Here is a 24,297-nt window from a genome sequence, read left to right on the forward strand (position 1 = left end):
GAGACGTTACTGGGCCCGCTCGAGAAAATCGATGAACAACGGGAGGACAGTGAACCCACCATAGGGCCAGAAGTAAGTCCTGAGTAGTACCAGATATGACCCCCAAATCAAAAAAAAAATCAGTATTTTTCAGAAGTTAAGTATATGAGAAGGCCTTAAAGACAGACTATCTCCAAGCTCCAACAAGACAGCGCCGTTGGTCCCCAGCACCCCCAAGCAGCAATGCACTCTCCAGGCCTAGCACGAGACCACCCATTAGCCTAAAGAAAGCATCTTATGTAGCAGTGCATCATATTCAGAACTTGGAAATCATAACCCTTAAATCTTGGTTCAGCCTAGAACAGGAAACCTGGCTTGCTTTTGGGGGCAGGGACATAGCTCAGTAAGCTGTCTGGCATGTGTGAATGGCATGAGTTAGATGAGTTAGATCCATGGCATAAGAAAGAAAGAGAAGATGAAGGGAAGGAGAAGGAAGGGGCTGGAGAGAGAGTGCAGAGGTTAAGAGCTTGCCGTGCATGTGGCTGTAACTGTGACAAGGACTCAAATCCTGCCATCACATGTGATCTCTTAAGCACAGCGCCCGAAGTGGTCCTAACCCTTGAGTGAGGAGGGGGCCCCTGAGCAACACTGACTGTGTGGCAGCAAAAGGGGAAGGGAAGTGGAGAGAGAGGGAGTGGAGGAAAGGGAAGCAAGGGAGGGGACGGGAGGGGAGGGGAAGAGGAAGGAGAGAGGAGAGGAGGAAGGGAGAAAAGGAGAAGGGATCCAAAGATGGCATGAAGATAACGGATTAAGAAGACGTAGTACATGCACACAATGGAACATGATGCAGCCGCAGGGGACGATGGAATCAGGCAACTCACTGCAACCTGAATGGAACTGGAAGATCTCACGTGAACTAAGTCAGAAGCAGCAAGACAAGCACAGGATGATCTCACTTATCTGTGGTATGCAGAATAACTGAGTGAGACAATGTAGTCTACGGGGCATGCCTAGACCAACCATGACCCCAGAGTTTAGGGAGGGGAGGGACAGAGAAGGAAAGAAATCAAGGGGGTGGAGGAAGAAGATGAGAGAGGGAAGTACTGGGGGAACAGGGGTCTGGCTTCGGTTGTGCTGCTATTAGGGGAGAGGGGTCTAGTTACAGATCCGGAGCACAGACCCAGCGACACTGCAAACAGGAGATCCAAGCGGCAACCACGGAACTTTGAGATATGCCTGTCAAGGAGGCAGGTGAGATGGAGGCGGGGGAGAGGAAAACGGAGCAGGGGAACACTGATGGAGACACACGAGGGTGTAGGAGATTGACCCTGGGTCAGCTGAGCGCAAGACAAGCACCCTACCCACTGTACTCTCTCTCCAGCCTCTAACGTGTTATTATTCTCCCTTGAAAAGGAATGTCTCTATCATCTCTGTTGGTTAAAGTTTACATTAAAAAGATGTCAGAGGGGCTGGAGCGATAGCACAGCGGGTAGGGCGCTTGCCTTGCACGCAGCCGATCCGCGTTCGATTCCCAGCATCCCATATGGTCCCCTGAGCACAGCTAGGAGTAATTCCTGAGTGAAGAGCCAGGAGTAACCCCTGAGCATTGCCGGGTGTGACCCAAAAAGAAAAAAAAAAAAGAAAGAAAAAAAAAGATGTCAGAGTGTACTCAGTGCATCACCAGCTCTAGATGTTTCACTGGGCCTCCTCTGACTGATACAGAGATGAGTGGAATACAGTTTATCTGCCTGTTCAGAGACACGAGGGGGTAACTGAGATAGTGGGAGAGAGAGTCACTTTCGAGTGCACGTGCCTATCCAGACATAGGTTTTCAGCAGACTACGGATTCCAGAGTCCTATCCTGCTAACTGCTCTGTCCTACCTCAGGTGACAGAAAATCCTTCCACCAGCTCTTAAACCTCTGCATAAAACACCACAATGGGATCATTAACAGAGCAGAAGGCCAGAGGTATTTACTAACGCTGCAGGGAGTCCTCTGCTGTGGAAACCTCCTCGGGAAATGAACACACTTAGGCCTCTGGGGAATACACCTGCTCTTTCTCTTGCAAAGGATGAACCCAGCACTCACGCTCATGCTTCTGTCTGGTGAATTACAGTCCTGAACATTTGTATATTTGGTTCTTGTGTAGACCCATCCTTGTACACGTCATGGACCCATTTGTACAAACTCCTCTTAGAGGTTACTTTAGGACAGCCATTTATTATGTGACAAGTGAAACCCAGAACTGTTAGCCAGTGTGGACGTTTGCAGATACTGCAATCCTTGCCTGTCTGGTGATTCTCGGGTATTTTGAGTATGTGAGCACATTTTGTTCTCAGTCTAGTGCAAGTGAATCTGAAACGGAATAACAGTTCTGGATCTAGCCTTGACCAGTGTAGGCCTCACCATGTTAACACGGTACGGGGAGCTTGAGACCATGTGGGGGCTGGAGTGCAACTTACACACGTGTCTAGGGTTTGATCCCTGGTGCTGCCTGGTCTCCCAGCACAGGCACCAAAAAGGGGTACAAAGATTCGCTACACTGTTTCAGGTCGGTGAGAGTACTTCCATCTCGAACTGTGTGAGTTTGATGTTTCAGGATTCGACTTTATCAGCATGTTTCAGGAAGGGATCGTCTACGAAAATAGGGGCCACTTAGGGTGTTTCCCATTACATTTCTGCGCTGAGTTTAAGAGTGCTAGGACGCGGGATGAATTCTAGCACTAAACTCAGTGCTAGAATTTAGTGGAGGCAGCTCTCACTCCTGAGCTGCAGTAGAAGGGCAAGATAGTCCTCGTGCATTTTCAGACCAAAGGACAAATACAAGATGAGGAGGCGGGAAAAAACATGAATTTCAGAACTGCAAGTAACCCAGTTCCAGGTTCTTCATAGTACCTGATGAGTGCTGAGAGAATACCGTTCCACTGTCAAACATCAGAACAAGGGAGGGGGGAGGGGAGCAAAATAAAACCCATCACAACGAGATACTGACCTTTGCCCCTGGAAGTACTTCGTTCTGCTTCAATGTGAGACTCAACTCCAATTTACCAATCAGCCCTCCGATCTGCACAGGGTCAGAGGGCGCTACCTCCGGCAAACTTCGAGTCAGTTGTGGGTGTGGCTCATAAGAAATTTTGGGGTTCCAGCTAGGTGACAACTTTGGCTCAGTTTCCTACGATGAAACAGTAAGGAAAATAATTCTCTCAAATGCTTTCGTGCGGCAGAGTGATACTACAGCGGGGAGGGCACCTGCCTTACATGCCATCAGCTATAAGTCTGAGTGCTTTTAAGATCTCTGAACTCTATTTCCCCCTTATGAATATCTGCAACGACCCCCAAACAGACGGTAACTCTTTAATACACATCATACATATCTTAGCGAAAGTATTTAACAGCCCTTACGTCTACCTTTGAAGAACCAATAGCTTTGCTTGAGTCCTTTGGTTTGCCCTGGGCTGGTTTTGTTTTTCTTACCACTGGTGCAGTTGAACACACTGGGGAAGATTTTGCTGATGCAGAAAACTCATCCCAGAAGAGAGACACTCCAGAGAGCTGAAGTAACTTGTGAGCAAAAGCCGTGGGTTGGTGCACATTAATTCCTGAGGACTCATCGGCAGTCTCGTCACAGTACACGGTTCTAAAGTTAAGCACAAAAAGAGCATTTGCATAAAACTCCTACAAATAACTAACAACGACAAGAAGCAAGCATCAATTTTGAAGCTGAAGGGATTTTTCACTCCTCCCTCCACTAGGTTACGTGGGTCAGCATTACCACGCTTTACTACATTGACATTTTCATGAAGACTCTTCGACCCTCCCACCAAAGGACAACTGGAGGAAATTCCATGTTGTGCTTCCAAAAGTTAGCTTCAAGGGAAAGGATTCCTGTGCTCCCCCACAAATATCCACTGTGGCAGTGCAGGGCTTTGAGTCATAAGTGTGACATGAGTGACATTTTTTTTAAATTCTTATGACTGTTCTACATATTCCGATGACTAATCTTCAGTTTAAAGAGAACACAGAAGGCAGTTTTAAAGACATGAGAGTTTATTTTTAAATATATCGTTTATGGTAATGTAACCTAAATTCAAAGAGCAGTTTCACTAACTCTTTTGATAAAGCGTGTCTTTGGTGAAAGACAGTCATAGAGTTAGTATGTTTTATGAAAGACAATCATAGAAGCAGCAGGTCACATATAAGCTTAAAAGGCTGCCAAAGGGCTGGAGCGATAGTACCGTGGGGAGGGCGCTTGCCTAGCACAAGCCCAACCGAGGTTCAATCCCCAGCCTCCCCTATGGTCTCCCCAAGCCCGCTAGGAGTAATTTCTGAGTGCAGAGCGAGGTGTAATCCCTGAATACTGCCAGGTGTGACCCAAAGACCAAAATTAAAAGGCTGCCAGTAGACCCACAAACAGAATATGTAAATTACATGTCTATATATATGTGTCATTACTTCTGGTGGCCATTTACACGGCTTTGGAATACAAATGGAGAGTTCCTACTTCAAATCAATATTCAGGTGCGATCATGAAAATCAGCCCCTATATCAGAGAGCTCCAGTGGGCACACCCAGAAAACTATAAGTGATGTATTTATCTTTTTAAGCTATAAAAAAGAAAATGAAAAATACATCTACCCTTTTCCACAGAAACAGCCTTTAGATCAAGCACAGAAAAGCAAGAGAGGTGTTCGCTCTAATGAACTACGTAGGCATAATGAACTATGCCTACATAAAGTATGCAGACATAGTTCATTGAGAGCTTGTATTGGAAACACTGAAACAGAGTGTGTTCAATTCAGCTGCACTCAAACATTCATCATTTTGATTTAATATTAACTAAAAGAGACTACAACTTGCTTCAAATGGCAGTCAATATGGTTGCATATATCACTAAATCCCAACTGGAGCTTCCAAGTCCTTCACTAATGGGATCTGAGTATACCTTAGAGAGCAACACTGCTTTGAAACATGCAACATATTAATTAGGCATCACCTCAGGTCTACAAAAGCATCATGAAATCTACTGACACTTAAATTTTATTTATTTTGAAAGAAAAGAATAGGGTCGGTGGCCTGAGCCACCGTACAGTGGATAGGGCCGACTGGGGTTCAAACTCCAGCATCCCATAGGATCCCCCGAATACCCCTGCGAGTAATACCTGAGCACAGAACCAGGAGTAAGCCCTGAGCACTGCCAGGTGTTGCCCCCCCAAACCTCTCCCTCACAAAAAAAGAATAGGGCATGTGTTTTCAGACAGTCTTACCTTTCTATTCGAATTTCAAGTGCAGTTCCAGTTTTGGAATTTTCTGGCACATGTTCGATTCTCAAGACAGTGTCTATAAAAGTGACTTTTACTCTTCTTAGTACTGGAATAAATGGGTAACCATTAACATGAGGTGATATGTAAACTTAATAAAAATATCTAATAAAATGTATGTACTAAGCCCTAATGAAAGAAATATTGGTTTTATAAGAAATGATATTTTTTAAAGAGCTTATTTTCCCTCTGTAGTCTCTAAATCTTTTAAAAATACACTGCCCGCTGAGCACTTACCCTATATTTCATCTCAACAAACACTTGGACCAATGCCTAATACGATCTGTTGAAGTCTTTCATTATGTAAGCATAATACAATAGAGTAAAAACTGGATAGTGAAGAACACAAAATTAAAATGAATATAACATCTACAATAACCTTGAGGTCGAAAACAGGGGCCAGGAGGACTGATGAATGGTTGGAAGTTTGCCACAAGTGTGTGAGGCGTGAAGGGCAATTAGGATAGAGAAGGGACCACGAGTGTGACGATAATCGTTGGAAATGATAACTTCGTACAGGAACTGAGTGTTGAAAGTAGATAAAGGGACTTTCCGTATCTGTATTTCAAACCACAATGCCCGAAAGGAGAGAGAAAGAGAGATGTGTTGCCATAGAGGTGCGGGTTGAGGGGCGGAAGGGAAACCAGGGACACTGGTGGTGGGAAACAACATGCACCGCTGAAGGGACGGGTGTTGGAACATTAGATGACCGAAATCCCACCATGAACAACTTTGTAACTATCTCTCTGTGATTCAACTAAAAAAAAATTTTTTGAAAAAAAAAAAAAACCACACACACACCCCTTACAGCCAAGGAGAAAATACAGGGTTTGCAGTGCTTGCCTTGTGTGCAGCGACCCAAGTCTAGTCCACGAAGCACCATCAGGAGTAACCCAAGCATAGGCAGGTGTGGCCTACGCACCCCCCTCCAAAAATAACACAACTTCAATTGTAGGCCCAGGGAGATACCACCAGAGACCTTGCATTCGGGAAGCCCAGTTCATCCCTGGCATTGTGTGGGTCCCCCAAGCACTGCCCAAGTATAGCTCCATGTATAGCTCCAAAACCCAAGAAAATGAAAAAATAAGTAACTTCAACTATAAAATTCTGAAAAATGATAGTGCATTTAAAAATGCCTCCTAAAAAATTAAATTAGAAACCCCTCCTATTGACAGAGAAGAAAGGCCGCGGGGAGGCTCCACAGCTCCCGGATAATGCTCCAGGTCCCAAAGAGAGCCGAGATCACTGGGAAGTCCCAGATGGGGTAGGTGCCGCATCCCGCCTCCTCCAGATGGAACCCCGGTGACCATGAGCCTCTACAAGCATAGCTCGAGTATGCGGGAACCAGGACTTTTACCCCAAACCGCACGGTCGCGACATCTCCTTATATATAAAGTGATCGATCAATAGAAAGTAAATTCTCCAACGTTTCTCCCTGAAAATCAGGCTTAACTCTTTCACAAACCACAACACCCAATAGGAAAGAGAGAACAAAAGGGAATGCCCTGCCACAGAGGCAGGGTGGGATGGAGGAATGGGGGGTTGGAGGGATACTGGGATCAGTGGTGGTGGAGAATGGACACTGGTGGAGGGATGGGTATTCAAAATAATAAATAAATTAAAAAAAAAAAAGAAAGAAACCCCTCCTATTGAGACAGCTCGCTCTGCATGTGGCAGACCCAGGTTCAATCCCTGGCACCACAAAGGGTCCCCTGAGCCCCACCAAGAGTGATCCCTGAGCACAGAGCCAGGAGTAAGCAGCCAGCACCACTGGGTGTGGCCTCAGGAAAACATAATTGAAATTGAAATACTCAGTAGTGCCAAACCTGTTTCAATGGTTTCGGCAAACTTTTCAAGTCCTTCAAAAGGTTGGGATCCTTCTCCTTGTTCATCGGTTAGTTTCTGGCTTAGACATTCTTTCGCCAATTGCATGCTGCTGGTCATGAAACTTGACCAATACATAGGCTCAGAACCAGTTGCTGCAGAAAATATGAAATTAATCCGAAATAATGTATCACTTACAAAAACCTGATTTCTTAAACTAACACATTTCAAATCAATGCATTCTTAATCCTCCATAATTAGTATCATGGTGTTATCCAGGGATACAAAATTCAATAAGTTGACCCTTAAGATTTAAGCAATACCTTATAAGAACAAGGAAAACAAAAATAAAACATCACAGAGAAAAGCCCAGGGATGCATACTCTTATTACATGATATACTTTTGCCAGGCAGTAACTCATCTATTTCCTGAATAAGTATTTTGCCCATGCCAATTCTAAATAGCTTAGAGCAGCCATCAATAAACCTTTCCCATCAAGGTTCAGGACTAAAATCTTTTAGGCTAAACAGGCAATATGATCTCTTTACCTCTATACCATTCAAATCTGCTACTAACACGAAAGCAGTCACAGAGAATAAATCATGAGTAAGGAGGTGTTCCAATAGGACATTGTTTATAAAAACAGGTAACAGACCAGATTTGGATTGTGGGCCACTGTTAGGTAACTGACCCAAGTAAGGGATGGAAAAATAAACATCATAAATTCTGCTCTCAGCCAAAAGGCTAGCATAAGAAATAAAACTGAGAAGAATTCAAAGGCAACTATTGAGTGTAAACAGCTTTTTGCAATACCTCAGAGAGGTATGTTTGCCCAGATGCAGAAACTGACCAGGTACCTGGTAGAAGCAGTAGCGGACCTGAGCTTCAGCAACCAGTATGAATGCAGGTGAGCCAGGAGAGCATGCTTGGTGGGAGGGTCACCTGGACTGCTAAGTGTGTGTCCCTTCCAGATGATCCCTCCTAAGAGGATTCCACTACAGCTCTTGACATTAATCAAAACAGCTGAAAGGGCCACAAGTACATGCCTTGCGTTCCCGAGGCCCCGGGTTCAATCTTAAAGGGCAGGAGCTAATGCCTCGCACTTCTGAGGGGCTAGGTTCAGCACCGATAGGTGGCCCCAGTGGCCCTTGTCCCACTGGGCCTAAGCACTGAACCGTCAGATCTACTCCTTGCGCTGAGTGTCACCAGGAGTGGCCCCTGACCCCCAAGGCTGACTGTCTTCCAAAATGGAATTTATAGGCTCTTTTAATATACTTTTAAAGAAATGAGAGAATATTCAATTATCTGTAGAAAAACTTCCTGCAGTTAAAAGATATCATTTTTTGTTAAATTATTAAGAAGAATTTCTATGCATTGATAACCAATTTTCAAAATAAAGGTGCTATAATTCCTCTAAACATAACTTAAATTTGGGAGTTTTAGACAACACTTGGGATTATATATCTTTACAAATAGCATCTGTCACTGTAAAAAGAGCAGCTTAGAATATCATGACTTAGTAGCTTATAAACACATATACATCAATACCCTGCACTCTGTGGTTTATGTGTGGGTGCACGCATGCACACACACGCATGCACTAGCTCGCTCGCTCTCTCTCTCTCTCTCTCTCTCTCTCTCTCTCACACACACACACACACACACACCACGGCTACAGGCAGTATGGCCTTGGAAGCCATAGCTCCCAATTCTTTTGGGTCAAAAACATGGAACTCTATTGGGTCAACATGGAATCACCAGATATTGAGCCCAACTGGCCAAGTATCAACAGGATTGACCTCCAGGCTTGGGAGGTCAACAAAGGAAAAAGAAAATGAAGAAAAAAAGACACACTTCACAGCACAAAACTTAAGAAACAAACCTAATGGGGGCCCTGGAACTAGATGACCTGAGCTAACGCCCATCTAAGTGATCTGGACACATCATTCAAGTCACCCGTGCTTCAATTTCTTGTCCTATGAGTAGAGATCCTACAAAGCAAATATCTCAAAGAGCCAACGTGAAGACAGTTGTAAAGCGCTTAGAGCAGTATCTGGGGCGCGAGGAGCCCTAGAAACATGTTTGATAATTAGAAAACATATGGAAATCAAAGCTACCACATGCATATAACTGATAAACAATCACCAATGCTTTAAAGGTTCTCTCTTACAAAGGTTTTAAATTTTCAATGCGAAGGAATGTGTGAAATGATGATGGAATGAACACCTACAATCACCTCACAGATATTCACCTAGAGACCACTTGCACATGCGCACACACACAAATATTCACACTCATACTTGGCTGAACTATTTGGCGATTAACTGCAGTCATCTTAACACTCAAAACATCAGAGTGTAAATCCTCAGAACAAGAACACTATCCTGAAAAGCTCAATACCATTAACAGACCTGAGAAACAATGACACAGTATTTGAATATATTCCAAATTTGCTCAGCTTCCCCAATAACACCCCTTACCGCCCCCCTGCAGCCATACATACATATTACTATACACTACAATTAGTTATTTGTGTGTTTAATCTTTTTAATCTCCCTTTCTTGACAGTGACACTGGTTTTCTCAATTCTGGGGGACAAACCCAAGAGAGTTCAAGGATTACATGTAGCTCAGTGCTCATCCCTGCAGTCTCAGGGACCGAACCCAGGCTCCCTGCATGCAAAGCACGCACTAATAAGCCTTTGAGCTGTCTCTGCAGTCCAACACTGACATTTCTGAGGACTAACCAGTCCATTTGTAGCACTTACTTTGACTTCACTGACCACTTTCCTTTGACCGGTTCATATTAAGAACTTTTTCGCAGAAACAGCATATAAGGGTTACTGTGTCCTCAGATTATCAAATGCACACACATTGGACCCATTATTGACAAACTGAAGTTTGATGACTGTTATAATGGTGGCTCCACTATAAAGAAACCTTTTATTTTTGGACATATCTGTAATCAATGGGAGCTATTTGGATACTGTCTAAAGCATTTAGGTCCTGGGGATGGAGAGAGATAGTACAGCGGGCAGGTGCTTGCCTTAACCTGGCTGACTCGGGTTCAATTCCTGGCAACCCTGCAGGGTGCCCAAAGCCTGCCACAAATGATCCTGAGCGTAGAGCCAGGAGTAAGCTCTTAGCACCACTAGATGCAGTCCACAACTGGTCGTCCACAACCTTTTAACAAATATTATCAATATTGATGAGTCTTGTCCATATCAATTTTTACTATGGTAGCTAAACATAGTGATATTCTATCATTTTTTTCTATCTATACAAGTAGATATTTTACTGTAATGAAAAGCTTTTCCTTCTCCCTGTCCCCTGATTTATTTAGTTATTTATAGTAAATATGGAGTTGGGGTTCTTTAAATTTAGTTATAGTGCTTTATTGTCATTATTCTTTTTGATACACAAGATTTCCCAGATTCGACCAATACGAGTCCCTTCAAACTCAACACTGTGTCTTAAGGTATTAACTCTTTTTGTATTTCCCATCAATTTCTGGGTACCCCATCTCTATTTGGCACATTAAATGGTTAAAAGACAAGTCACTTTAGATAATTTGTATTGAAAGATTAAAATAATTCATCTATAGGCTAAAGTTCTTAAGAATCAACAGAGAAAGACAGTACTCTTAAGAGTACAATCACATACTCCCTGTGTGGATTTCAGTTCTAACATTTTATCGACAGAAAATCTCACCAATACATTGCAAAGTGAAAAAGACCGAATCGAATGCAATTAGGTTACTTTACCAATCACTTTAGAGTAAAATTAGAAGCGAGACAGAAATCTATAACACACCTACCTAGGCGAGGTCGAGGTCGGAAGACCATCTCTAACCCTTTCACTTCCAGTGCACAATTGTCCTGCAGCAAGGAACCCCAAGGGACGGACAGAGAAATGGACTGTATGAATCCCTCAGTGACTTCTAAAGGTGCATCTGCTGACTCCAGGATCTCGTTGAGACACTAAAGAGAAAATCCAAGCACATTTTCAAATCACATGCACAAGAACGCAAGATCATTTATTTAAAGATGCTGAGTACGCTCGTACATATATCAAGCACTGGGAATTAAGGCAGAGAACAAAATAAAGACGATTCCCATGCTCATTAAGTTTATAGGAAGGCTTACCACGAGAGAGAGGTCTAATTAAAGTGTGAGGAGTTGTGGGCTAGAGGAACAAACTCCACTTAGCTAGCTGCACAGGAGACAGAACCTAACCTGGAAATTCCAATCAGGCCACCGGAGGAAGTGCTATCATAAATGGAGGCCAGAAGGCTGGGGAGTTATCCAGGCAAAGTGACAGGAACTGAAAGAATGCAGAGAAAGCAGAACGCAAGCACACAGATTTGCGAGAAAAAAATACAAAATGCAGGACAGAGCTGCAGCTCAGGGTGTAACACATGCCTTGCCTGTAAAGGGCCTGGATTGGATCACCCTCCCAAAAAAGCAGATGAAAGATTTCAAGGTTTCTATTCTTGAAAAAGAAGCATGCTGAAAGTAGGCTATAGACCGAACACGATTGCCACTCAATGCCTCTCTTGCAAAACACAGGACCCAAAAGAGAGAGAGAACAAGGGGGAATGCCCTGCCACAGGGGCAGGGTGGGATGGGGGGATGGGGGATGGGAGGGATGCTGGGACCCATGGTGGTGGGGGATGGGCTCTGGTGGAGGGATGGGTACTGGATCATTGTATAACTGAAACCCAAGCACAAAAACTTGTAAGTCTATAACTGTACCTCATGGTGTTTCACAAAAAAAAAAAAAAAAAAAGTCATGATTTACAAAGTTAAAAAGAAAATGAAAAGCTTCTTTAGGCAGGGTGGTGGGCCCCAAAAGGGTTCCATAGTTAAAGAAAAATGGGTCCAAAGAGCCTAACAGAGACCCTGGAACAACAGGTGAAGGTACACTTATAGACTAAGGTGTTTTTTTTCTTCCTCCCTCCCCCCCCATAAGTATACTGAAAGTTTTCAGAGATTTGTGAAGATTTAAAACAAACAAACAAAAAATCTTACTGGCAAGTTATACAGCCTAAGAATATTGGGAAAATTAAGACAAAGTTAGCATGTTGCTACTATATGTATAAACTAGTTTACCTCTACTTTAAAATACACCTTAATTTCTTACTGGAAGTTAAAATGTATCTTAGAGGCTGGAGCAATAGCACAGCGGGTAGGGCGTTTGCCTTGCACGTGGGTGACCCAGGTTCAATTCCCAGCATCCCTTATGGTTCCCTGAGCACCGCCAGGGGTAATTCTTGAGCGCAGAGCCAGGAGTAACCCCTGTGCATCGCTGGGTGTGACCCAAAAAGCAAAAAATAAAATAAAATAAAATGTATCTTAACCTGCAAACACAGACCTACACAGCATCATTTAGAGTGGAGAAATGTAAACAGAGGCAAAATAAAGCATAAGGGCAGGAAATTAATATGGTACATGATGTCCTACAGTCCAACAGTTTCCCAGCCACCTCCGGCCGCCACTGTGGTGAGCCCAGGGTGCGAAGGCACTTTACCAATGATCTGCTCTCTCCAGGTGAAAAAGAGAGGTACACGCAGATTTTCAGCTGAGGTGGGACTATGGCCCTCATGGCCCTCCGCACCTCACATGGCTCAGTGTCAACTGTAATGCGTGTTCAGGCGTCTGACATTTGCCTCAAGTGAGCTCTACAACTACTCAAGTATGTGAAAAGAAACGGTGCCAGGAAGCTTGAACTCTGTACTTCACTACCATATGCACTGGGGGAAAGAAATTCCAGCAAGGAGGGTTAGTCGGCTAGAAGTGAAAGAAAGTAGAGAACCTGGTTTGGCAAGAACAGTAACTCTAAAAACATCTAGAAGTTGACAGGGGCTGGAGCAACAGCACAGCGGGTAAAGCGTACGCAGCCGACCCGAGTTCGATTCCCGGCATCCCATATGGTCCCCTGAGCGCCGCCAGGAATAATTCCTGAGTACAGAGCCAGGAATAACTCCTGTGCATTGCCGGGTGTGACCCAAAAAGCAAAAAAATAAATAAAAAATAAAAAATAGAAGTTGACATATATTTGTAATCATAGAAAAATGAACTTGGACCACGAGGGACAGAGAAGGAATGAAGAACACCACCGAGGTTGCTGAGGTGGGGAACTGCTCAGATGGACAATGGTGCCGTTCCTGTGTGACGTGACAAGGGAATCCTGGAGAAGCAGGTTAGGGGGGAGGCGAGTGGCCGAGATGAAGAGAGAATCCTGCAGACGGCGAGGTCGATGTCCCAATCGCCAATCCACAGAGGCCGGTCCACGGTATTAAAAAGCTGAAGAAAGCTGATTTTGAAGGCGCAGCTGAAAATTCCAGTGTAGAGCTCGTGAGCTCTATCTCCACTCCACATAAGAAGGGTGTCACACTCGGAGCACTGGCAAATGAAGGCATGGGAAGAAGGGGAGATGGCCGTTTGTAAGGGATGTACAGTAAAATGACCTACGGCCTAAGAAAGTCTCCGGATGAAAATCAACATTTAAGAAAGGGGTTAGGAAAAAAATCTGTGGCATGAACTATCAAGAAAAAGGCACAGGGCCTGGAGGGACAGTAACGTGGCAAGGTACTTGTCTCTCGTGCGAACAACCTCGGTTGAGTGTCAGCACTCCATACGGTCCCCTGGGCCCACTAGGAGTGCTCCCTGAGCACAGAGCAAGAGAAAGCCCTAAACACAGCGAGGTGTTTTGTGTATGTATGTGTGTGTAAGTTCACTGAATATGAGTTCAACAGGGAAAGAAACATTAAATCGGTGTGTCCTTGTGTGTGCACTTGGCAAACTGCTGGGCCCCGAATATGTAAAGCAAGTGCTGTTAGCCAATGCAGCTAAATTTCCAAAGATCAATGAAGAGTTTGTCCAAGCATTTTCAAATGGACACTGGTGGGTTACCGAGAGCCCACAGAGTGAAATCAGAGCGCCCAACAACATGGGGAAACATGAGGTGATCACACTAAGTGAAGCACGTCAGGAAGTAAAAGACAATCACAGGATGCTTTCACTCCTACGGGGGCCAGGAATAACCCAAGCGAAGGACCTGGTAAAACACGGCAGAAATAATGACTGAACTCTGAAAGCCATGGTGGCTAGCAAAGGGAAAGGGCTAGTGAGTAGAGCGGTCACTGGGGACAGCGACCTGGCACCTGCATTTTGGGTGAGGCTGTGAAACTTCCAGAGCACTGTGAGAGTCCACCCGCAAAGTCACAGAATCATAGAGAAGACCGATGAGATTAGATGGAAGCAAAACCCAACACACCAAAATCACCCCCACAAACTATTTAAATTCACAAAGGACCAATGTCTAGGTGGAATAGTTTAGGTTCTGAGTTCGATTCCCAGCACCACTTGCTGGATGTCCGCAGGTCCCCAAAGCCACAAACCCAAACATCACAGTGAGTGGTTCCAGCCAGCCCACCTCACCCGGCATAGCTCTACTTTTTAAATGAAGATCTTTTACAATGAGCGAGCTTAGTCTTTAGAACCAAGACCTGTGGGAAAGGGCCAGCAAATCTCAGAGGGGACCCCAGAGTTACAAGATTTGAGAAATTCGGGGTTCTTGGGTCTTCTGAGGTAGTATGGGGAATGGAAATATAGGAGTCACAAGGACAGAGGTAGAATCCTGCTTACTAAGTACTAATCCCAAGTAAGTTACTGAACCTCAAGGCAAAATGAAGACAGCAGCACACAGCTTAGAACAAGTAAATGTGTGTAAAAGCACCCAGTACAGTTTTAAAAAGAAAAAGAGAAATACATGTAAGGCAAATATATATATGAAATTAGCAGTCCTGATATGTATATGTCAGTTCTGATACATATGAAATTAGCAGTTATATAGTACTGAGATATATATACATACATAGTTCTGAATTAAAAAAATATATGTGTGTGTATATATATATATATAAAATATCAGAACTGTTTCATTATTTCTAAAATAAAAAGAATTTCTGGTGCCATACTGTTAACTTTGGGAGAGATAATGTTACCAGTTTCCTGTGCTGCATGTTTATATTAGTATAGATAGATAGTCCCGTTGATACATATGTATTTTTCTCTTGAATTTTTTGCAATGTGCATTTATTAGTCTTCCAATTAAAAAAAAAAAAAACAAAGAGGGCCGGAGAGATAGTACAGTGGGTATGCTTATCTTGCGCACAACAGATCTGGATTTGATATCAGGCACCCCATATGGTCCTCTGAGCCTGCCAGGAGTGATTCCCTGAGTGCAGAGCCAGGAGTAAGCCCTGAGCACATCTGGGTGTGGTACAAAAACCAAAAAGAAAATAAATAATAGAGCACTAGAATGACACAAATTGTCCTAAGGAGTGTTTAAACAAGAGGCACCTCTACAATATGGCTATCTTTCATATCAGATGTCCATCCATGAAACTAAATTTGACTGATTTCTTAATAAATATCAACTGTTCATATGTCTCTATTTTGTGGCTCCCTCCATTGAGTCTTAAAATATAATAGTTCAGAAAGTTTTATGATAGCCCTAAAAAAAATTAGCTGAAAAAAAAAAAACAGTAGAGAAAAATAGTTCTGGAATAAGTCAACTGTTCAAGAATTTCAACTGTGCCCTGAACTGCAATAACTATCTCTAAGTATAAAATATTTAAATAACTGTTCAATAAATGCTCACCATCATAGTCTTATGTGCACTGGGGCAAAATCCCCTGTATCTTTGATCACAAGCACTTTTTTAAATTCAGGACTGGAGCGACAGTACAGCACATAGGGCATTTGCCTTGCGTGTAGCCGACCCAGGTATCTGTGGCATCCTGTATGATCACCCCCAAGTCCACCAGGAGTGACCCCTGAGTGCAGAGCCCAAACACCAAAAACAAATAAATAAAATTCGCTCATTCTAGGGCTGGAGAGATAGTATAGCAGGTAAGGTGCTTGCCTTGCCAGTAGTGATCACTGAGCGCAGAGCCAGGAATAAGCCCTAAGCATTGCCAGTATAGCCCCCAAATCCATTTCATTCATTCTGTGAAGTCCCAAGGTCTACTACAGTATACAGTAGAACAAAACTCTCAACCAACTTTACCAAATTCTTTATCAATTCAGGCAATACTTTGTTCACATACTACGTAGGTATATGTGTGTAGCACTGTAACACTGTCCTCCCGTTGTTCATCAATTTGTTCGAGCGGGCCCAGTAACGTCTCAATTGTGAGACTTGTTGTTACTGTGTTTGGCATATCGAATAAGTCACGGGGAGCTTGCCAGGCTTTGCCGTGCGGATGAGATACTCTCGGTAGCTTGCCAGGCTCTCTAAAAGGGGCAGAGGAATTGAACCCGAGTTGGCCGGGCCGGCCGCGTGCAAGGCAAATGCCCTACCGCTGTTCTATCATTCCAGTCCCTGTGCTATTGTTCTAGCTATATATGTGTGATTACACAAATCTGAAACTATCAAGGCAGAAAAAAGAACTTTTTTTGTTTGCCTTTTTTGGACCACATCCAGCAGTGCTCACGGGTGCTTAGGAGACCATATGAGATGCCAGGGATAGTCAAACCCAAGTGGTCCCATGCAAGGAGAGGAAACACTGGTGGTCCCAGTGGTCCCTCCCCACTGCCCTATTGCTCCGGCCCCAGAAGGAAACTTTTACATAACTAAGAGATTTTATTCTAAGAGCTATAAAAGGAACTTGAGGACATCCTCCTCCTTCATTTGCAGGACACTGAGGGCTCCAGGCATTGTGAAATTTACCTCTCACTTATGATGGAAATCAGGAACAATGTCATATGGATCCCGCACCGGGTAGCAGAAAGAAGGAAATTTTTCCAGCTAAAAACATCCACCTGAACCGGGCAAATGTAACTTCCTTTACATTTCCATCTGTTTAAGTCATTTTGCTTTGAATCATCACCCATGAGCTTCAAGCAAAAAGACAGAAAAAGAGAAGGTACCACCAGTCTCTGCAACTGGCAAAGAGTTGCTTCCTGAAGACTGTATTTGTTATATTTAACAGTACAGTTTAAGGAGCCAAACCACAGAAACATTACTGCGCTGAATGAAAAGATGTCAATGTAATAAATCCTTAGTGCCCGGCTTCTGGGGCAATCTAAACTGAAGGAGATGTGCTCGCAGGAGGGCACATGCCCCACATTTGTGAAGCCCTAGGTTCAATCCCAGGCATTGCAAAATGAGACAAAAAAGGGGCCTTTGTCTGATTAGTTCACTGTTATATGCCCTAGCCCTCACAATGGCTTATGCCAAGAACCCAATAAATGTATAGGATTAATGAAAAGTCTTCAACTAAATAAAGTCACGGTCCAAAAGAATGGGAAATGAATAAGTCATCACATCCAACACAAGTTATTTGAATAGAATTTTCTTTCAGGACCTAAGTGGTAGTATAACACGTAGGGTATTTGCCTTGCACGCGGATGACCCAGGTTCAATCCCTGGCATCCCATATGCGTGGTCCCCTGAGCAACGCCAGGAGTAATTCCTACGTGCAGAGCCAGGAGTAGCCCCTGAGAATTGCTGGGTATGATCCGAAGAGGAAAAAAAAAATTTCTATCAGTACTTCATTTTCTGAGTCCTTCAAAGGGAAAAACACAACTGATAGCCTTTTCCCATTCAGGAAGTTCCAAACGCTTTGCCCTCTCACTCTGAGTCCTTTGAAGGCTGTGACCTCCAAAGTGAGCGGGCACCAGTAACATCTCACAACAAATTGTGAGACTTGTTGTTACTATTTTTGGCATATCGAATATGTCACGGTTAGCTTGCCAGGCTTTGCGGTGCAGGCGGGATACTCTCGATAGCTTGTTGGGCTCTCCGAGAGGGGCAGAGGAATCGAACCGGGGTCAGCCCAGGTCGGCTGCATACAAGGCAAGCATCCTACCCGCTGTGCTATCGCTCCTGCCCAACCTCCAAAGTGAAGTGAATATATACATGTCTCAAAGAATATAAGAGACGATGGATACAGATGTGAAAAGAAACTCGAAGTTCTGTATTAAAACTCTCATGACTGTCAGCGTTCAAAGCGGGACTCCCATTCAGTATGCAAATAAGCACTGGCCCCCTCATTCAGGAGCAGACTGGAACGGAGAAAGGACGACGATGGGGAGGGCCACTGTGAGATTTACGAGTGGGCTCCCCAGTGGGCTGCTCCACTTCAGACGCTGGGACTTCCTCCAGCCTACGGTCTCCATAAGAACACACCTTCACATGCAAAACCTTACTGACTAGGTTTTCTTACTTTCCTCCATCTACCACTCGAAATTTCAAACAAGAAACTTTCCTCTCACAGAATTCTAAAGTGCCAAGCATTTCTGAGCTGACAAGTGGGTACCAACAATAGTACATGGATGATCTCTCCGGCCCCAGTGCCCAGGCTTCTTCCACTTGAGGTTCTGGCTCCAGATGAGGGTCAAAAGTAGGCCAGTGGGGATGCAGGGGTCACAAGAAATCTGGCACTGCGAAGGCTTCTGGACGTGCAATGACCAAAATGAATTCAAAGTCAAAACGCGCAGTGCCTCTGAGGCGCGGCTGGCAATGCTCGCTGTGTGGCTTTGCACAACTCCACTGCAGCCTTGGTTCCCAGCATACAACGCCTGCACTTTGCACCGCACATGATGTGCCACGCGATGCCAACAAACACTGCCAGGAACACGGCGCTCAGGTTCCAGACCATTGTATGCCATGAGTCAGTGTTTGTGACTGTAAAGTTTTCTGCTCTTCTGGAAACAAAGTTTGATTTGGGAAAATAAAGACTCTGAATGTTTTCCTGTCAAAAGTCCTCTAATAGTGGAACCCTAGAGCTAACCCAACAGGCTGGAGCAAATGCTTTTGTGCAAGAGGCCTGGATTTGATCCCCAACAATACAAATGGTCCTCAAGCACCAAAGGGAGTGACTCTGAGCACTGCTAGGCGGCCCCACCACCACCAACGAAAGCCCGTAATAATATCTGTGCACCATCACCTCTGCATGTGCTCATGTGAACATCAACATTTTTAACTAAGCACAAACATATGTCATTTCAAGAACTAGAGAAAACTAGCATTTGAGAGGCTACCAGTAGTTATTACTTTTGTTTTGCACAAAAATGTTTTCCAAACAGTTTTAAGAGGTTAAATTCACACAGAAGTAGTAAAAATATTGATGGCAATGTGGCAGTTTGCTATAAGGTTGTAGTAAAGAAACTGACAGGGAAAAAATATGCTGAATCATTTTTGCGTTGTAAATTTACTTCCAATACTCATGATTATGTGGAAAAAATCTCTACTGAATTCATAAGAAGTTTGGGCTGCCAAGAACATGCGACCAACAAAACTAAAAACATCTTAATACCAAACAGCATACTATTTCATGAAATAAACCAAAGGATATTTTGAAAGACTTTAAAATCTCCTAAAAACCTTTTTTCATAAAACACACTTTTCAAAAAGAAGTACTTTTCAAAAAGTGAATTTTTTTTATTGGCATTAATAGTTTCCCCAAAACACTATTTTGCCACTGTCAATAAAAAGTATTTACTTGCATGTTACGGAATTTCTTGTTTAATTACAGAAATTAAAAAGCATAAGGCGGCAGGATCACGTTTACTTGCTATTAAAATGTCAGAAATCGTTCGTGAAGGAACGTATAGGGCTGAAATTTGTGAAATTCCTTTATCAAATAATTCTGCTTATGAATCCGTATGCACAACTTCAGCAGCTTACTATCAGGCTTCAGCACAGCCCAAAGTTTGCAGTTCTGCTGGCTGAATCAACTGATAACTCTAAAAAGGGACACTTGTTGCTTTATGTAAGTTTCCTTTATGAAGGACTCAAACATGAGGAATTATTGTTTTGTGGCCCTTTGGAAAGGCGCCAAAGGAAAGAAGATCTGTATCTTAAAGTCAGTGACTTCGTACAAAGGTTCTTAGTGGAAAACTGGTACTAGACCATGATGGAGGCTAAAGCTAGAATTGGAACACAAGTGAAAGCTGGTATCAACGAGCGTGCCACCTTCCCTCACTGCTGACTGATCAGGAGGCATTTGTAGTTCAAAACAAAACCTACCACCAGCATTAGATGTACTCTGCAATACTACCAAATCACTAACTTAATTAAAAGCCATGCCTTTAACAGTAGTTTGTTTGCAACGACAAGGACTCTGATTACAAAAGCTCATTACTCCATACAGAGGTAAGGGGCTCTCAAGAGGGCAGCATTTAAATAAATTACTGAAACGGAAACATGAAATTGTTCTATTTCGGAATGAGAAGAGACCTCATTTTTTCCTTAATGAATTCAGCTTTAAGGCTGTTATTTGCCGCTTGTCAGATATTTTCAAGAAACTCAACAGTTTTTCCGGGGAGTGGAAGGAGATGGGGGGGCACCACACCAGGCCGTGCTCAGGGCTTGCTCCTGGCTTTGTGCTCAGGACACATGCCTGGCAGGCCTCGGGGACCATATACGGTGCAGAGGATGGAATCTGGGTCTGGCACCTTTCAAGGCAAGTGCCTTACCCATTGCACTATCTCCCCCATCTCTTGGGCCCAAGAAACTCAGTAATTGAAACAGGTTAAACAGGTTTGCTTCAAGGAAGAAAAAAAATGTATATATATATACATGTATTATATTTCATATTAAAAGAGAAGAAAGGTTTACTTAAAAATTACCATGGAAGGGGCTTCAGCGACAGCACAGCGGGTAGGCCATTTGCCTTGTACTTAGCCGACCCAGGTTCGATTCCCAGCATCCCATATGGTTCCCCGAGCACCGCCAGGAGTAATTCCTGAGTGCAGAGCCAGGAGAAACCCCTGTGCATCACCGGGTGTGAACCCAAAAAGAAAAAAAAAATTACCATGGAAGAATAGGTGGAAAATGCTTCTTTAGAAATGTTTACAGCTAGACCTTGTGCCGCCCTCCGGTGAGGCCACCCCAACCTGCGCTGCATTAAGGGACCCAAGCCAAGCTCACCAAGTGACAGATCTACTGAGCAAATTAATTGGCTGCTCGAGCTCACAGTTTTATTTCCTGTTATTCATGAAGACTGGCGATAAAGGAAGAAAGCAGCCTCCAGCCTAATCCCTCAGCATCTTCCAGGGGGGCACTAACTATAAAGATTCACCCACCCCAACCCCACACAGCAATGACACTAGAAAACCAAAAACACTCAGACACCCACCAAACTTAAGGAGCGAAACTATCACCAAAAGCACAAACAACACCAACCAGCTCAGTAAATCCTCGGACTTTAGTGACACCGTGATGAGGATGTTTAAGAAACGATGGTGCAGGTAGTCAGCAAAGCACAAGAAAGTATAAAATTTGATATGGAAAAAAAAACCCTATAGTCAGAAATAACAGAAATAAACGGCATGGTAGGTGAAAATTTAAAAAGTCAATTACTGAATGCCAGGGCTATAGTATAGCGGGTAGGGGCCTTTCCTTGAACCTGATGCAGGTTCGATCTCCAGCATCCCATATGGTCCTCCAAGCCCACCAGGAGCAATCCCAAAGTGCAGAGCCTGGATTAAGTCCTGAACATCACCAGGTATGACCCCAAAACAAACGAAAGTCAAGAGAAGATCTGAGTAGCAGAATATCAGCAACTGAGCAAAAGGTCAAGGAGCTCTAAGATGAGGAAGAAACAGAAGGCAGAAAATAGCCTGAAAAGAAATGATCAGCATACTAGAAAACTATGGGGTGAGCGCAAGAGGAACAATACAAGAATCACTAAAGTCCCTGAAAATCAGGGAGGCAAATTCAGTGAAGAAACACTAGCTCAAGAAATCATCAATAATAATTTCCCAGAATTCCCTGAAAGCCACAGCACTACATGGGGCCCAGGTTAAAGCTGGTGCGTGAGTAATAAAATTGAGTGGATCCTCCTTGTCGAAGTCAGTTCTTTCCACAACTCTTCGAAAGCCTGAAGGCAAAGACTTTTTTTTTTTTCCTGTACCTCATAGATAAACAAATTCCTGGAAGTGCCCCAGGTTGAGAAGAAAACTTTAGTGGAATTGAAAGTAAGGAAGCAATCAACAGCCCTGAGGTTTGGTACTTTGGACATCCATGTAATTTGAGTCAGGGAAAAAGAAGAAAATTGCCAATTTTTGCTGTTCTGTCTCCTTTAAAAATATGTCTACGAAGTTTTGCAGAAAACAAAACAAAAAGAGAATTTCCCAGACGGTGGGGCTGGAGAGTATAGTGGGCAAGCTACCAAGAGTATTCGATATGCCAGACACAGTAACAACAAAGTCTCCAATGGAGATGTTACTGGGCCCGCTCGAGCAAATCGACGATCAACGGGAGGGCCTTTACCTTTTACCTTATAGTTAATCCAGGGCTGATTTCTTGCACCACCCAATATGGTCCCCCAAGCCTGTTGTTGGTGCGAGTATCATTGGGTATGACCCAAAACAAAACAAAATTTCCCAGAGTTGACAAATACAAGAGAACCAGAAGGGCCTCAGTGGAAACAAACTCAACTAAGAAAACTCCAAGGCACATTGTACCCAAAATGACAAAGCCAAAAAGGGAGACTATAAAGCAGCAAGGCCAAAAGAGGAACTTAAGCACCAGGGAAAACCCATAAGAGTCACAGCAGATCTATCAAATGAGACTCGACAGACAGAGGAGAATGGAAGGATATGGTACAAAACTCAACCACACGAACCGAAACCCCTCACCCGGAACACTCCATCCAGCTAGGTGATCGTTCAGATCTGAAGGGACAAGGCAGAGTTTCATGGACAGGCAACAGCTTAGGGAATTTACAGCCTTGAAACCAGTTCTGCAAGAGGCTTTCAAAGAGCTTCTTTAAAGGTCAGAACAAACTTCCCAACATGTGGCACTGAGCATGGCACTCGCTAATGGTGCATGTGGCAGCCCTCCACCAGATTAAGAAAGGTATGTTGGGTCCACAGCAATAGTATAGTGGGTTCACCTTGTGTGGGGTCGACCTGGATTCAATCCCCACAATTCCACATGGTCCCTCAAGCCCGCAAAGGGATAATGTCTAAGAGCAGAGCCAGGCGTAACCCCTGAGCACCACTGAGTGTGGCCCAAAAAACCAAAAATCCCTCTGGTGCAAAATGTTGAAGAAACCAGTGCTGGAGAGAGAGTACAGCAGGTAGGGTGCTAGCCTTGCAGGCAGGCAACACTTATTTGATCCCTGGCATCACATACGGTCCCCCAAGAGTGATTCCTGAGTGCAGAGCCCAGAGTTACCTTTGAGCATCATTGCTGGGGTTGGGGGGGGGAGGGATGGGGAGGAGGGAACTCTGGAGGCCAGAGACATATTACAACAGGTTAAAATGCTTCACTTGGGGCTGGATAGCACAGTGGGTAGGGCATTTGCCTCGCACGCGGCCGACTCGGGTTCGATTCCCAGCATCCCATATGGTCCCCTGAGCACTGCCAGGAGTAACTCCTGAGTGCAGAGCCAGGAGTAACCCCTGTGCATCACCAGGTGTGACCCAAAAAAGCAAATAAATAAATAAATAAATAAAATAAAACGCTTCACTTCCCCCATAGCTGAACTGGGTTCGATTCCTGGGTATCTCTGAGTGTGGCCCAAAAGACAAAATAAATAAAATCGGGAGAAAAAAATAGCTAAACTTAAAAATTAGAACGTTTAAAATCATATCCAAGTGCCCCATTAAGAGGTATCGAGTCTGGGTCAAAGAAAAACCTGAGCACATCCTTTAGATGCAGGAGGCTGGGGCTAGATCCTAGTACCATGTGGTCCCCTGATCACCACCTGGACACAGCTACAGAAGCCACCCCCCCCCCCACAGTGCCCGGGCGCCACTAGGCATATGTCCCCCAAACGAACAACAAAAAAATAATTTCTCAAGTCATCAACACTGATAACTTCATAACAAATAAGTGATGCAGCAGCAGCAAAAGCTAGTCAGGGGGCTGGAGCGATAGCACAGCGGGTAGGGCATTTGCCTTGCACGCAGCTGACCTAGGTTCGATTCCCAGCATCCCATATGGTCCCCCGGGCAATGCCAGGAGTAATTCCTGAGTGCATGAACCAGGTGTAACTCCTGTGGATCGCCGGGTGTGACCCAAAAAGAAAAAAAAAAAAAAGGCTGGTCAGAGAGGCCGCAGTGACAGTACAGCAAGGAGGGCTGCTGCCCTGCACACAGCCAGTAGGTACAATCCCGGCATCCCATAGGGTCCCCGGAACCCCAGCAGGAG

General features: G+C 44.1%; 1 protein-coding gene across 3 annotated transcripts in view; it reads right to left on the minus strand.

Moving 5' to 3' along the window:
• ATG2B (autophagy related 2B) overlaps positions 1–24,297 on the minus strand; it is an 84,958-nt gene that overhangs the window by 58,600 nt on the left and 2,061 nt on the right. For 2 of the 3 annotated variants that reach the window (XM_056108275.1, XM_056108274.1), the window contains exons 2-6: positions 10,940–11,102; positions 7,125–7,277; positions 5,245–5,347; positions 3,455–3,617; positions 2,973–3,152 (exon numbers count right to left, since the gene is read on the minus strand). In XM_056108275.1, the coding sequence (XP_055964250.1) occupies positions 2,973–3,152; positions 3,455–3,617; positions 5,245–5,347; positions 7,125–7,277; positions 10,940–11,102 (762 nt within the window). Of the gene's footprint in view, positions 1–2,972; positions 3,153–3,454; positions 3,618–5,244; positions 5,348–7,124; positions 7,278–10,939; positions 11,103–24,297 lie in introns of those variants that run through there. The other variant, XM_056108276.1, reaches the window with a different exon arrangement.

Source organism: Sorex fumeus, unplaced genomic scaffold, assembly GCF_029834395.1.
Source record: "Sorex fumeus unplaced genomic scaffold, SorFum_2.1 ptg000201l, whole genome shotgun sequence".
NCBI classification, from domain to species: Eukaryota; Metazoa; Chordata; class Mammalia; order Eulipotyphla; family Soricidae; genus Sorex; species Sorex fumeus.